At 34.6% G+C, this 15398-nt stretch overlaps 1 protein-coding gene and 1 long non-coding RNA gene across 2 annotated transcripts in view; one reads left to right on the top strand and one right to left on the bottom strand.

The window, feature by feature from the left end:
- The window catches only part of LOC140170072 (uncharacterized), a 176439-nt gene that overhangs the window by 141679 nt on the left and 19362 nt on the right, over positions 1–15398 (top strand). The gene's annotated exons all lie outside the window — the stretch shown is intronic.
- LOC140170068 (trehalase-like) lies at positions 265–13896 on the bottom strand. Its single transcript, XM_072193389.1, has 13 exons — positions 13527–13896; positions 10524–10624; positions 10116–10248; positions 9355–9442; positions 8088–8188; positions 7677–7769; positions 6755–7000; positions 5820–5869; positions 5168–5356; positions 4013–4242; positions 2459–2683; positions 1884–1937; positions 265–1012 (listed from the first exon to the last, which is right to left on the bottom strand). Exons 1-13 carry the CDS (start codon positions 13706–13708, stop codon positions 866–868), a joined length of 1839 nt encoding a protein of 612 aa, XP_072049490.1. The 5' UTR covers positions 13709–13896; the 3' UTR covers positions 265–865.

Here is a 15398-nt window from a genome sequence, read left to right as displayed (position 1 = left end):
GATGATTTATATTTGAAGTGTATGTAGGAAGGATGAACAGCCGACGATTAATTGAAAAAATTGACCTTTTGAAATTGAAATTATCTCCAATATGAAAGGTCAAAATTTTCAATTGATCGTCGGCTTTTCCTCCCAGCTACGTACACTTTAAGAATATATCATTAAATTTATAAAATTTACTTCGAGGACTGTTATATCTCAAAAATGTAAGAAATATCAAATGTTATTAATTTGTCATAAAATTTGTATTATATCGTGATTTTCATAAAATGAAAATTATTTGATATCAGAAAGACATTCTTCGTATTCAGAATGCAATTCGATATGTCTGATGTGCTCTCATGTCCCACAAAAATTACTATCGAAACGCTCAAAACGCTCATTCCAGTTCCTTAATAGTTTAATATACATAATATATTTTAATATTTTAAGAAGTACAGTGCATAAGTTTAGTTATTTGGCTAAAAATGGTCAAATATGGCCATCCCACTATTCTTAAATAAAGCATATTCTCCACAAGTTTATTTAGCTTAAACCATTGCGATTTGGTAGTTCACAGCATCTTGCGTTGGAATGGCAGTGAGCTTTGGCAAAAATTGCATTACTCATTTCGTAGCTAGTGTGTAGAAGAATTCAAATATCACAGATATACTTTTGTAGGTCCTGTGGTTCTTGAGTTAATATGCTGTAAAGAGGGCTGAAACAACAACACTTTTATAAAACTTAAATAACTCATTAACAACAATAAATAAAGCAAGTTTTCAAAGTATATGATTTGTAGAATGAACTTCTGCAAAACATCAAATTGTTATTTTTCAATAATATATTGATTTAGATCATGAAAAATATAAATCTACATTCTACGTTAGGATAACATTCTGTATAGAATAAGCAGGTAATCCATCATTGTCTTTGCATCAGATAATTGGATCCTGTTTTCAGCCGATGTCAATCTGTCTCCATATTTCTCAAGTAATGTTAACATAACGCCATTGGTCCAGCCGAATCCAGCCTAAAAAAAAGAGACAAAAATGCGTTTTGTATTAAGTTTTCCAATACATTAATTAAATCATAATACGAGCAGATTATACGTGATATCACCTGTTCTGTTAATTGAGACAATGCTGGATGAAATAAGTTGAGAAATGCCGGCGTATTTGTTTTTAAATCATTGTCATTTCACAAACTGACAAGAATACTTTGTCTCGGTCTCTGTCTTTGCCCACGCCAATCAATTGTCTTGAGTTTCACAAGTAAAGATGGTATTGTGTAAGACCATTTTTCAGGTACTTTAAAATGGTCCTACCAGAGAGGTTGCGATTTTCAAACATGCGTATCATACGCCCGTGTATCTATTTAAAATTACTCTCCTTTGACGGGACGGGCGGACGATACGTACGTTTGGAAATCGCAATCTCTCTATTATCTGGCTCGCTTATGGAACTTAATATTAAGTTTCTTCTTTATTCATGTATTTGGTATTTCATATTCATATATTCGGCAACCACAGTAATAAGAGGTGCATAGGCGATCACCATTAGAGACGAGGGGCAATACAGCGTGAGTCACGTATTTGAAAATCTGATAACTGAAGAAAAATCAAATGGCAACTCCGTTGCTAATCAGCAGAAATCATCAGCTGTATACAGATCGTCATTGCAACAATAGCATCGATAAAGAAACCTGTCAGTTTTCGAAACGTCTGCAAGTGAGTGGAAATCTTTGGACTTGTTGCATGAAATTACAAATATCTTCAAGTATTCAGCAAACAATTCAGCAAGAAATGACAGATAACAATATCATGCAGTTAATCTATTTCACTTTCTTCATTTTCAGTACAGCCTGAGCAGTATGATTAGGGAAACAGTTTCAGATATGCTTACCTGCACTTCGTATTCTCCGCCGTGTCCTGGAACGCCCTGATTCTCGACATCATACTTGAAAAATATGAATAAAAGAAGCAGAAAACAAACATAAATAAAGAAAAAATATAAATCCACGTTGAAATATGAATATGATTTAGAAATATAATTAATAGATCATTTTAGCGAGTACTTGTGAGCTTCTGGAACCGGAATATCAACATTGATGTAAAAATTGTTATTATCGTACATTGGGCAATTCATAGACACCCATTCAGGTAACTTATTTGAAATTCCTGTGTCCTGATTGGACAAGGCTCAAACAAAATCCTCTGGAAGATTAATGTCATGTCTTCCATAGGGGGTGTATGGATTTCAACTGAAATATCCCATTTAGATATAATGAGAGGATACTCCAGTTATTATTGTGAACGAAATACCAGATGACAACCTATGGAAATAAGTAAGCTTCCAATGTGAATCAATTAATTACTTTATTCATATCCTAGGTAAATTTTGCGTCAGAATTCAAGTTGTTGTTTACATATATTTTATATAACTATTAGCATCTCTATACTTTGCCCATGTCATGTTACCTTTTCAAACATAACATCCTTTTCCATGTATGCCTTCCAATTCGTAGTTGTCCAATTCTGTGCCAATTTAAAGGCATATTCCCGCGCCTCTTCCACACTACTGGAATCCAGAGCCTGTATAACTATTTCTTGAAGTGGTGGCCAGGCATTTGGGTAGTCCCACTGTTGCCCAGTTTTAAGTAAGGAGGTAGGAATTCCTCCTGGATAGTCTAGAACACCCAAATCCTAAGAAATATATGAAAGGTTTTATTTATACAACCCAAACTTATATCATAATATTTCGCTGCTAGATTTTGTTTCTCATTCGACTTTTCCTTGATAGTGACAATTTGTAAATTTATGTATGAACATGTTGAATATATTGCACTGTACTACAAGCAGGGTGCACTCATCACCTGTGTATATGTCTGCAATCATAGATTGAATACAATACCGCTCTTTTCAAAGATACTAATAATTAAAGGTACGAGTGATCAGCCTGATATGGTTCAAAGGTATTGCGTGAACGTACTAGTGAGTGCGATATATTCCTAATTATTTTACCCTATTACTTCGGTAGTTAATCCGATTATTATATCACTTCTACGGCGAATAGTGCCATTACATACTGTTATGACTGTCGACTCTGGAATTCAAAACATACCGATAGCGAAAACATCGTTTTTTGCCAGAGTAGCTTCAATTTGGAGTGAAAATGTAATAGTGAGTGACAGCAAGTTGAGAAATAATGTAAGTAGTTGGATGTCAAAATTAACGTTCCACAATCAAGATATCGATAATATAACAAAACATTTTTTATCATGCAAGCTTCTCCAAAATGTTCTTTGCAAACGGGCTTCTAATTTGTACAGCATTTGGTTCTGATATGGCGACATCATTTCTTTAAATGGTGTGTAGCATAATACAAAAAAAGGAGAAAACAATCACTCGGCGTGGATTTTTAGGGGGTGACATTTGATATTCAAACGGATTCTAACAATTATGTATAAACTTATAAAAAAAAAACAATGTAAAGCTATATCAAACGCACCAACATTTTAGATATTTTATTGCAGAGAAAACTAGATTTTATAGAACAAAGTTTATACGTCTTTTAAACTTTTTATTATACGTTTCTTGTAGTATCATTAAGTAAGTTGTTAGCATTTCTTGTTTGGTTCAGCAATTAGTAAGTCCACTTGGCCCCTCAACATGTATACACGAAAGTTTCGTATAGTTTCGTATAGTTTGGTAATGTTTTATATATGTTCAGGGGCCAAAACAAATATTTCCCAAACTTTCATGATGTTTTCACCCTGGAACATGTATTAAAAATTATAAAACCCTAAGAAACTATACGTAGCTTTAGTGTATACATGTTGAGGGGCCAAGTGGACTTACGGTCTTCTTGCGCTCATGTCTTCAATTCTTTATATCAAATTACGCGGCGCGGATTTTTTTAGGATGGTTAAAAAGTGATACCATTTCTAACGACTTTGCTGATTGTAACCATTGTGATTTCATCGGCTTCATCGCCGCAAGTAAAGAACGGAAATGAAAGAGATTTTAACTAACCTTCATATAATTTAACACCTTTTCTTCAATCTGACTATCACCGTTTCCTTCTGCGTAGCAATTGGCCCATAAAGGCATGACATTAGAGGGGTAAAATTCATTTCGATTCCGAGCTAATTCCAAATCATAATCCAGCCACGCTCCGGTATTTTCAACCCAGAATATCTCTTGAATTGCTCGGCGACGTCTGATGTAAGCTTGCATATATTGGTCAGCCTTACTGTGTTGGCCTGCAGGAGAGTTTATGAAAGGTGTAGTCTAAAGAGTTAATGCAAAAATAGTTCTCTCTCAGTAGTTATTCCATACCACATATATCGTATGGGCACTCCAAGCCAAAAACGTCGTATAAAAGTAATCTACGTTGTACTTAGGGTGTCATCTACATTGTAAATACGTCACTCGTCATGCTCGTATTCGTGTTGTGACAACGTTATTTGCGACGATGATTTTCGGACGTTGATATTATTATTCATACGTTGTTACAACGTGCGGCCGGATTTAATAGGGACATTTGAATAATACGTTCACAACTTCACGTCGAAACAGCACGTCATTACCACGTTAACGTTATCAATGTCCGAAAATTAACGCCGAGAATAACGTTGTCACAAAACAAATACAAGCTCACAAATTTACGTAATTACAACCTAAAAGTACAAAGTCAGCGAACGTCGTGAAAACGTAGCGTGTTGGCTGGCAGTGAATGATGCATTTTTTAATCGGAAAACAAGGCAATGGGCCCTTTTTAAGTTCTTCGTTATAGTTTTAGTCAAGTGGTGTCACATGTGTTCGTCAAGGTACGTCAAACTGATGGATGTCGCTGCCTTGGAAGGAAATAAAACGTTTTAGCAATTCACTTTGTTTTTCAGTTGAAATCCACACACTCTCTTTGGAAGACATGACCATAATCTTCAACACAGGGAGTATGAATTTCAAACGGGGTGAAATGGGTGCAATTGACATCTACACTCAATGTGTGGAAGATTATAAGGTCATGTGTTCATAGGGGTGTATGGGTATCAACTGGAATTTCCAAATATGCACTTAAACAATATCCGTTTGAAGTGCTAATTGCTAAGAACGTTTGATACTATTTATATCATATTATCCTTGACAATAATTATTCATCGCACTATTTTTAATTAATTTACTTACCATCCATTGCAAACATATCGGCTAATATCTTTTCATTCATGCAAAGTATACTGTTGAGTTCTACAGGGACTATTTGTTTGGTGCGGATTGATTTGAGATCGGTTTGCTTTTCTTGAAACCATCTACTGCTGTAATCCCAACCACTTTCTGCGCCAGATGCTAAATCAGAGCAAATCCGGGCCGACTCCCCTAAAATAGATTATCAGATTTAGATGCATGGTAATTATACTGGCGTTGATGGATTGTAAAAGATTTGTTAAAAACGAAATATTTACTATTATACATTTGGTTTGCACTGTGATAACAAATAAACAATAATTATTTATATGGACAAAGTGGTGTTTGGTAAACAGTGGTAAAAGTACATCTACGTCTATTTCTACGTAGACGTAGATGTGGACATGCATATATCCAGTATGACCCGATAGACACATAATACATCGTGTATTCCCTAATCGATCATTGTTTGCTTGTTGCGTTTGTTGTTATTGTTGTTGTTGTTGTTGTTTTTGGTTCAGTTGTTGTTTTGTACGTGTGTGTGGTGTATAATTATTATATATTTGTATACAGATTAATTTTTGAATATTTTTTTTTCTGATTGGACAATATACGGCACCAGACCTTTAACATTTTTGCACTCTTGTTTTTTTACCTTGGTCACTACTAGCACAAGTAACCGCGTCTTCTCGGAATGATTCAGGTCTATTTGAAATATGAAAAAACAAGTGATAAACATATTTGCAGATATTTCTTGCTCTTTAGCTACATATTTAAAATTACGAAATTTTTACTCCACTTTTTCATGCACTGAAAATTGAGGACAAAATTCAGACAAATACACTCATTGCTTGTGGATTTCAATAACAATTACATGTTTTACAACGTGTGATATTAAACCATGGCACACACAAAAATAGGCCCACACAATTAGCTAGGCTTTAATTGAAGGCTTTGAGTTTTGCCAATAATTTATAGAATGAATGAAATATACTTTTGAGTTATCGGTCTCTATTGACGTACAAAAGGCGTACCGTCTTCTTTTCCGTGATATTTGAGAGAAGTATATTTGTACCAACTAACGCGATAGACTTGGGCGATGTTTTGATTACTCGAAAATAATCGATTTTTTTAATCGTGTACTCGATTATTTAAAAACGCCGTAATCGAAGTATCAACATTTTGGTTTTATCGAAATTAATCGATTGTTTATTAAGCAAATATATTCTTTAAGCAATGTTTTCCACTAATATGTGTTTTTTTTTAAAATATTAAATATTTGTAGTGATTATTAGCTGAAACTACAACCATAATAATAACTGCTAAATACATCTTTCCCCACAGCAATGTTTAATAGTGGGATTATATCCAACAAATGATGCTCAACCTATTACAGTCACGTTACGGATGTTCACTATATATCGAAAATAATCAATTAAAAAGAATAATCGAAATCGATCGTTTCCACAATCGCTAAAGCATTATTAACGTATGTGATTTGAGTTTGAGGGTCCAAAAGAAAATCATTGATTTTACTGTATAAACAAATGGTGTGCTTCACTCCCCCCTAAAAGCTATGTGGTCATTTACCTTGGTTTCCCCACAAACACATCGTGACGATTCAGCAGATGAGTCTCGTCGCTCCCCGGCTTCTGTACATGTACCGTTCTGTTTGACATCCAAAACGAATACTCTTTTTCCAGAGTTGGTAGAAGAGACTTTACGAAGTCAAAGTCACCAGTTGTTTTAAAGTATTCGTACACGGATGGTATGAAGAATGGAGGTTGGCTTCGGCTTTTGTAATATATTCGGTTCCCATTTGGCATAAACCCTAGTCTGGAATGGTGAAATATGTGATAAAGTTATAAAGTTATATTACAAGAGAACAAGAGATCAAGCGCTTTAGCCCTAGTTGGCAGCAGTACGATTATCGCCGTTGAAAAATTGATTTACTGCCGTCTTGAGCTGAGTTGTAAATTCCTTGGTCGCTAATTCAAAAATAATTCATGCGTAACATAAATTAACCAATTGTGATTATAAGGAGATTATAACAAGTTTATGAATGAAAGATTTGCAATGATTAACAAACAGTACTCTAAATCACACCTCTAGGCTCAAAGAAAATATTTTCATTTTTTTTACAAAATTATTCTAACCGCTCACTTCATTTCATATCAAATCTATTCCAAATTATCACCACTAATTAACTAAATAAATCAATATCATTTGGATACAATCATAAATTGAAGATAACACCGCCATGCATTAATTTACAACAGGGTATTGCATTGGTGATCAGCACAGATTCAATAAAAAGCAAAATACAATCAAAAGCAAAACACAGCTTGTTGGTAACACCAACGATATCCCCAAAAGTCAAAGGTATAATAAAGACTGATTTCCAATGATACACCTTTTACCATTTTGATTAAAAAAATAATAATACAATTCTAATTGATTGTATAATCTATTACAAAAAACAGGTAGATGATGAGGGAAGGTAAAGACTTACTTGTCAACCAAATCTGCAAAGTTTGATAGCATCCCCTTCACCGTCTCTGTCATGCTTGATATTAGCAGGCCTTTGATCACCCAATGTGAATCCCTACAGAATAAATCATTATAATCAAATGTTTAAATCAATAAATAGGAAAATGAGCTATCAAAATACGAAAAACAAAATTATCTATCTATCGAATATTTTATTTTGTATTTTAATTTTAGTGTCTTTAAGAAATGGCTTTTGTTTTATGTGTTCGGATACTTTTTGGGCGCAGTACATCATCAAAATACAATACGATTATGTCAGTAAAAGTCTTCTATAAAGTTGTACACACAATGTGCACGCTCGGAAAAGAAAACTTTTGGAAGGAAGACAACAAAACGTTTTTAAAACGATTCTAAAAACGGTTTTGATTCTCACCAGTAGTAGAATTCACGGAATCTTCCTCCAGGAACGACAAATGGTTGCTCCACGTAAATGAGTGTGTATCGATCTGGATTGTTTAAAACGTCTGTATTGATCTGATATTGATAAGGTTAAGCAAAATGATCAAAACAAAATTGTGGTCTAATCTAGTTATTTTTCAATCATTACAACAAGTTGCAATTCACCGAGTGACAAACTTTGATGAGCTAAGACCGTCATCACCTAATCTCGTCGTGATTTAATAGTGTATTTACTATGCAAATAACCACTTTCCTTGCTCCACAGAGTAATGGGGAATAACCCTTTGTTATGCTAAATAGCTTTCCCAATTTTGCGTGCTGAAGACCAAGCTTGCTATACCTCAGTAAACATCAAAAGAGGAGCTAGCTGTTTTTCGTGTGTGTTAATTTCTTAGGTATATATTTCTGTGTATAATATTTGTTTATGTGCCAAATGCCAAATATGGGCATTACGACCAATGTTTATGAATATTGCAAGGTACCTATAGGAAAACTAGCCGGATTATGTCCAAATTTGGCTAGAATATGCCTTATGGTCGATAATATCGAGTGAGTTTGATATTTTAATGAATGAACTGTAGTATGAATGACAACACGCCGCCATCCACATTCACATTCACTACGAAACAGTGAAATGTTTGGGGTTTTTTTTGGGGGGTGGCGTGTAATATGAAGATAACATATTCAAATCAATATTAATTGTTGTATTTTGGCCTAAATCTGGTGGTGGCCGCATTGCATTGTCTAAATTCAGTAAATTTTCATCGTCAACCGTGTAATTGAATGGGATTATTTTGACATTTTAAAACGCTTGAAATATCACAAACAAATAGGTCTATGTTGATAAATAATATAAATACAAGCTAAAATCGTTGGGGTTCGATAATGAACCCCACAAAACTAACCGACTATATTGGAAAATGCCATACAGCCGAGCGGTTTCACAAGTTGCCGGCTCGATCATGTCATCCGCCGCCTGGCCTAAATACATTTCTTTAGCAAGATGGAGTGGATACGTGCAATTGACCTATACCCTTGAGTGTGCGATTATTACGTGGTCAATTCACAACACACGTTGGAATAGGAGATGTCCTCTAACCTTTTCTAATCTGATTTTCTACATTCATTACATAAACTTTAATATAATTATGCTTAACGTTGATCACAAAACTTTACACAAACAAACAACAAATCCACAAGCACCCCAACAAACAAAATAAATAATTAAGATCACGCAGTACCTTTCTTCCGAGTTCTTTCCATAGTGCATGTAGATCGTCTGCCCAATCACGTAATTGTGCATCTTTTATTTTGTTCAGAAAGTCTGGACTGATGTAAAACGGAAGAGATGCAAATATGATTTTAATGATGTGTTCTGTGTACTTGTTCGTTGATGAATTTCAAAAATATGCTGTGCACACAACAACTTGCAATGTTAATTGATATTTGCATTTTTAAGGACCATCTAAACTTTTGGCTTTCCTTTTTTTTTTTTTGGCCAATATCATGAACATTTTATTCGTAAAAAAAGTAGTTTTTAAAATTAGACAACGACATGGACTATACTTTGATCAGCTCGTAATCGGCGGGCCTTATAGCATCGCGGACTAATATCTAAATTTTTTATTTAAAGAATTTTCTTGTGACATCTCGCCAGCATCAGGAATAATAATGATTCAAGTCCTATACTTTGTCTACTTTCTTTAACACACACAATCTAGACCAGACAGGTCAACTAATAGCAGTCTTAACGTGGGTCTACTTTTCGGCGTAGTGGCAAAAAACGAACCTTTCCCGTCTAATTACGAGCTGGACAAACTATATGGGGAATGTTGGTCCTTCGGGAGGGACAGTAATTGTATTATATTTACACTTATGTAAATGTTGCGATAAGCATCGGGAACTATTTTGCATCAGATAAGAGCAATTACGATTTCACATTATTTCGCTTACTTAAGAGTTTCGTTGTAAAATTAAGGGAAAATTAAAAATAAATTCTTACTCTTCTTTCCAATCTGTAGGGATCCAATCAGTGAACTCCAGATTTGGGCCATCGAAATATGTCTCAACAAACAACCGCATTAGTTTTGGATCAGTGGGATCGTCTAAATCATCGAATGCAGCTAGAATTTCATCTGATGGATACAATAAAAGATAGTGGAACATGCATTATATATATATAACGATTTGTCTGAAACCGTTGTCATTAGCCCTAAAAGATGTCCTGATCCTGGGGATTTGACCGAATTGAATTTTGTATAATATACAAATATAAGACCAATGTATGTGTGTTAGCCGCATATAATGCGCTTTACAAGGTACATTTTGTAGTTTACATCATAATTATATCAACTTAAAAAAAAAGAACATAATTGTTACTTATGAAATAAACAGTGTTGAAGTATATTACCTGGTGGGTATTTGAGATGCAAATCAACAAACGTCTTAGAATCTTTGAATATGTATGCATTCTGCACCGCTTCCAGCAGGGGTCCATCGCAAAAGATTTTACTGATAATTAAAGGTAGATTATGGAAGATTAAGGTTGGTCTGAACCCTGGAATTATGAAAACTTTCGGGCCTCATAACTGCTAAATTGTTGGTCTAAAAAGTATATAAAAGTATACATATTTAGAATGGCAAAGACTTGATTTGGCCCAAAATCTTAAAAATAACGGTTTTGGCCCACTTCTTTTTCGTAAAACGTAACAAAACAATTCTTGGGCCAATTTTTTTTTGTTTTATTAATTTTTAAAAAACTAGATAAAAGTATCTAAGAGCAGTTTTTTCATTTTTTTTAACTTCGAGAAATTTGCACCAAAATTTGCACTAAAAAAGCCCGATTTTCCCCCAAATTTCAAATATTTTGGTGAAGTTGGTCAAAATTTAAAAAATTAAAAAAAAGATACTTTTATATAGTTTTTAAAAATAATAAAAAACAATTTTGGCCCAAGAATTTTTACGTTTTACGAAAAAGAAGTGGGCCAAAAACCGTTATTTTTGTGATTTTGGGCCAAAATGACATTTTGGCCCAAATCAGTGGATTTATAATTAAAGTAAGAGGCAATATATAAGCTGGTGAAAAGAACAACTCCAGACAGAGTGTATTAAATACTAATATTTCCATCGTAATAATAAAACGACGGTTCCTGCGTTTTATTCAAAACCTAGGATCTTGACAAAGCTATAGTACACAGGGTCTTGATTTTTCCAGGGTATGTTTGTTCAATGTACAATATAAAAAAACAGAATTGTGAAAAATATTGAGGGCCTCCTCCTCAGGTGGCTACTAAGTATACCGGGAAGGATACTGACCAATACTGGCCCATGTCAATTCATGCCAAAAAAACATGGTATTGGTATACCACTTATGGACCACGTGACTTTAGGCGACCTTGAGTGACAAACATTTCCCAAATACAAGGTTCAAAAGAAATAACTCTCCCCTTAAAATTCCAAAACATTTCTTTGCATAACTTAACATTTATTTTGTTGATTTGAAAAATGTAAAAACTAGTGAATAGAGGAATCGCTTTTCAACCCTCCCAACGTTGTTTCATTTGTTTTTTTCCTTCGCCAATTTCTGTCTCTGATCCTTCAGGCACCCATGCAATCATCGTTCAGTGCAAAACAAAGATTTGTTGAACTTAATTTCGGCGTAAAATGAGATTTTCTTTGAAGTTTTTGTTTCAAAATGATAAAATCACTAGGAAGGAGAAATGAGCTCTCCACGAAAAATTTGGCCAAAAGGGTGAACATTTACCTGTATTGGGTCAGTTGAGGCATCTTGCATTTTGATTTAAAATGATGGCTTTCTTGGATAAAGGTATAACACTCATGACGTGGCCACAAGAGATTGGCTGCATGCAGTTAATTGGCTGAATGCTGACATCCAACCTCCAATCTTTGTTGCCCATTTCTTCTTTGCCATGCACGTCTTTATTCAAGAGAGCCGTTGCGATAGATCTTTGCAACTGTTTGAGTCTGCAATTTGCAAGTAAATTTTTCATCTCTTCTAGCCAGCGAAAGAAATAAGCATCACACTGCAAACCTTATCTTTACTCCGTTAATGATTTAACCATATTTGAAACACCGACTGAAAATCCCATTCATGTCAAAATTCATGTCAATGAATAATTGTTTTATACTGAAAGATGATTGCATGGGTGACTGAGTAATCGAATACATAAAAATTAAGACAAATTAACTAACAATTTACATTGATCACGTTGATATCAAGAACGTTTTTGTACATTACATGTATAGGAAGTTGAAAAGTGCAACTTTTTCTGAAAGCATCATTTTTGGAAAATGAGATAATTTTTGACCAACAAAAAATGATTTTCAAAAAGAAGAAAACTGGGAGGGTAGCAAAATGATTCCTCTATTCACAGATTTTTAAATTTTTCAAATCAACCAAATGTATGTCAAGTTATGCAAAGAAATATTTTGTAATTTTAGGGGGGAGTTATTTCTTTTGAACCCTGTAGTAATAATAAGGTCCCTGAAGTAATGTCCTAAACTAGTAATTTACTCGGATTTGGTGCACTCCGCTGAACATGTATAATGCCCATATTTTTGGCCGAATATATTAAATTTTTATTACACAACCTGATCGTATGTATTATAGCTAATTATAACTCTTACTATAAATAAAGTACAGTAAACGTTCGCCTAATGACGCTCTGGGCTGCCTTCCGGGGATGCCTTGACATAACATAACATGATTTTATGTACAACCTTCATTCTTGTTGGGATTTTCATGAATTTTACCCCAAGGAAAAGGAGCCCATGTACGCCATTAGGCGAATGATTACCGCGGTAGCTGTTTAACCACAGATATTGGAATGGTTTAACTGAATGATTCGACAAAAGTCGTGGCATTTGCGTCCTCGTTCATTTCGAGATTAGAGTCGAGTTATTCAAGTGAAACTTATGCCGGGAACTTGTGCTTTTTATCACAAATACTGGCAGTGTGATAGGAATGATAGAAACCCATTATTATAACATAATTATACAAAGTGACATGCATATTAATAATATATATTACAAAAAAATATCTTACCAAATTGACAAAAATGTAGTACTCAACAAGCCCCTTTACCCACGAAGTTGGACGGTCTCCCCTACCAACAGGTAAGGGACCGTCCACATACATTTGTTATGGGCGGGCTGATGCAAAAAAAAAGGGGGGGGGGGCTTTAAAAGTTTTGACCCTCGTAAGCGGTGCCTTGAAAAAAATGACCACAAATTTTCCTGGGTAAATTGCGTTTATAGGATTTTCTATGGGGTTGACCCATAATTTGCATGTCAAAAGAGGTGGGGGCTGAAATTTTTGAGACCTGAAAGGGGGTCCGAAAAATGTTCGCGATGATTTTTTTTGGCAATAGGCATACCAGTATACGTTACTTACCTGTCACACGGTAATGCATCAGCTAGCTCCTGGCCCGTTACACTCACAGTAAGAGTTAGACTTACTAACATCCCCAGAGTCAACATTAGAGTCGTACAAGTTCCCATCAGAAGTGGAGTGGACCTAATGTTCCTCATGTTGATCATAACCTGTAGTGTAGGCCTACTGACAGGTGAATTCATCTTCACATGTCAATTTGGCACGGTTCTATAGAACAATCATCAATGTCTTGCAAAAGTAAGACATTGTGTTCACCGAGAAAAGTTGAATTTTAGAAGTTACTCGGTTAATTTTAACTTTTCTACCATTATGACTTACGTCTAAATGAGAGTCACAACTTTACTATACTTATACTACAATTCTGTTTTCCAACACTGTGTAATCAAACAAGTTCTTTACATTGTATACAAGCTGCCAGTCCAAGCGTTACGCATGGTAAGAAAATTAATGCCCATAGCATGTTGAATCATGGAAATCTACTATTTCCTTGGTTGAATGATTCAGACAGAACGCTGCCATACAGTGACGTCGCAATTCAATATGTGACGCGATCAAGCAAAATCAGTCGGAACTCGGAAATATTGATTTTGAGATATAGCCAAACAAAGGCAATATTTCCTTATGTTTCCTTTTGTTTTGGAAACTCTTTAATTGTTAATATCTTTGGATCAGGTTGTTCAGTTTCAATGGGGTTTTCTGCAAATTGCAGCTTTGCAAATGCTTATTACTATCTTATAAGAAACTGAAAATTTAATATTTCCGAGTTCCGACTGATTTTGCTTGATCGCATCACATATAATGAAGCGTGGAGACCTTTCAATGAATGTAATGAACTTAATCGTAAAATCGTTCACGTAAGGAAGAAGTCACAGACATTGTATTATCAACTTGCCAAAGTTCAGAGTAAGCTACAAACTTGATTATTTCAGACAAGTAGAACAAATGCACACTTTATCCTGTCTTCAATTTTAATTTTACAAATTATATTAAAATGTCGATATAATTACGATGAATATATTAGTACATTTTTCCATTACGGTCACAACTTTTAAATCAATCAAAATATGGACACAGTCATTATTAAACCTTACCTTACCGTTATGATATTTGTGTGTGAGACAATTTTACCCACGATATACTTGCAACATTTCCCGGGGTGGGCACTCAACTTTGGAAGTGACGGTATATATGTGCCTGTCAATAGGCCCCTCGATCATCCCCTTTTTTTAAAGTCATAACCGATGACCCCCTTTTTTAGTTGAGGTCACCCAAAGACCCCCTTTTTTTTGGTTGCGGCTACCCAGTCACACCTTTTTTTCTTCTCTAGAATAGCATCATATGCCGCAAAACATTTCAACATTTTTAGAAAGTTTAGAAAATTCTCCCAGAAAACGTTTAAATGTCTGGTTATATAAAGGAAAAAACATTTTCATAACATTATTTTTTGAAAATGCAACATATTCTACTGTCTGTTCAATTAGTTTAGATTCTTATATTTTTAAGATATTTGAAAAAAATAAAAAAATTGTGGTCAAATTCATCAAAGAAAAGTGTTAGAACAGCCTTAGACCCAACGTAATTTATACTTTTCTAATTCCAAAGTTCAATTTAAAACCCCATTTCTTTTCAATTTAGCCTCATTTTAGGCAGTTACTTGGGTCCACCAAAAGGGTTAGCGACCTTTTCATAAATCGAGTGGGACGGTCCATTCTCAACTTAGGGCATAGACCCTATCGAATCTGTCCTGCAATTTCAATTGTTATAGCGTTCCGGTTATTGGATAGGTTCTACAGGTGATGATGATCCACCGGTTTTTGTTGCACGAAATTAGGTGATCCGAGCATTATTTTTTTCCTAAACAATGACATTAAA

The sequence above is a fragment of the Amphiura filiformis genome, chromosome 14 (genome assembly GCF_039555335.1).
Source record: "Amphiura filiformis chromosome 14, Afil_fr2py, whole genome shotgun sequence".
Classification (NCBI taxonomy): Eukaryota; Metazoa; Echinodermata; class Ophiuroidea; order Amphilepidida; family Amphiuridae; genus Amphiura; species Amphiura filiformis.
The sequence above is the reverse complement of the archived record's forward strand: the minus strand, read 5'-3'. Positions and strand labels throughout refer to the sequence as shown.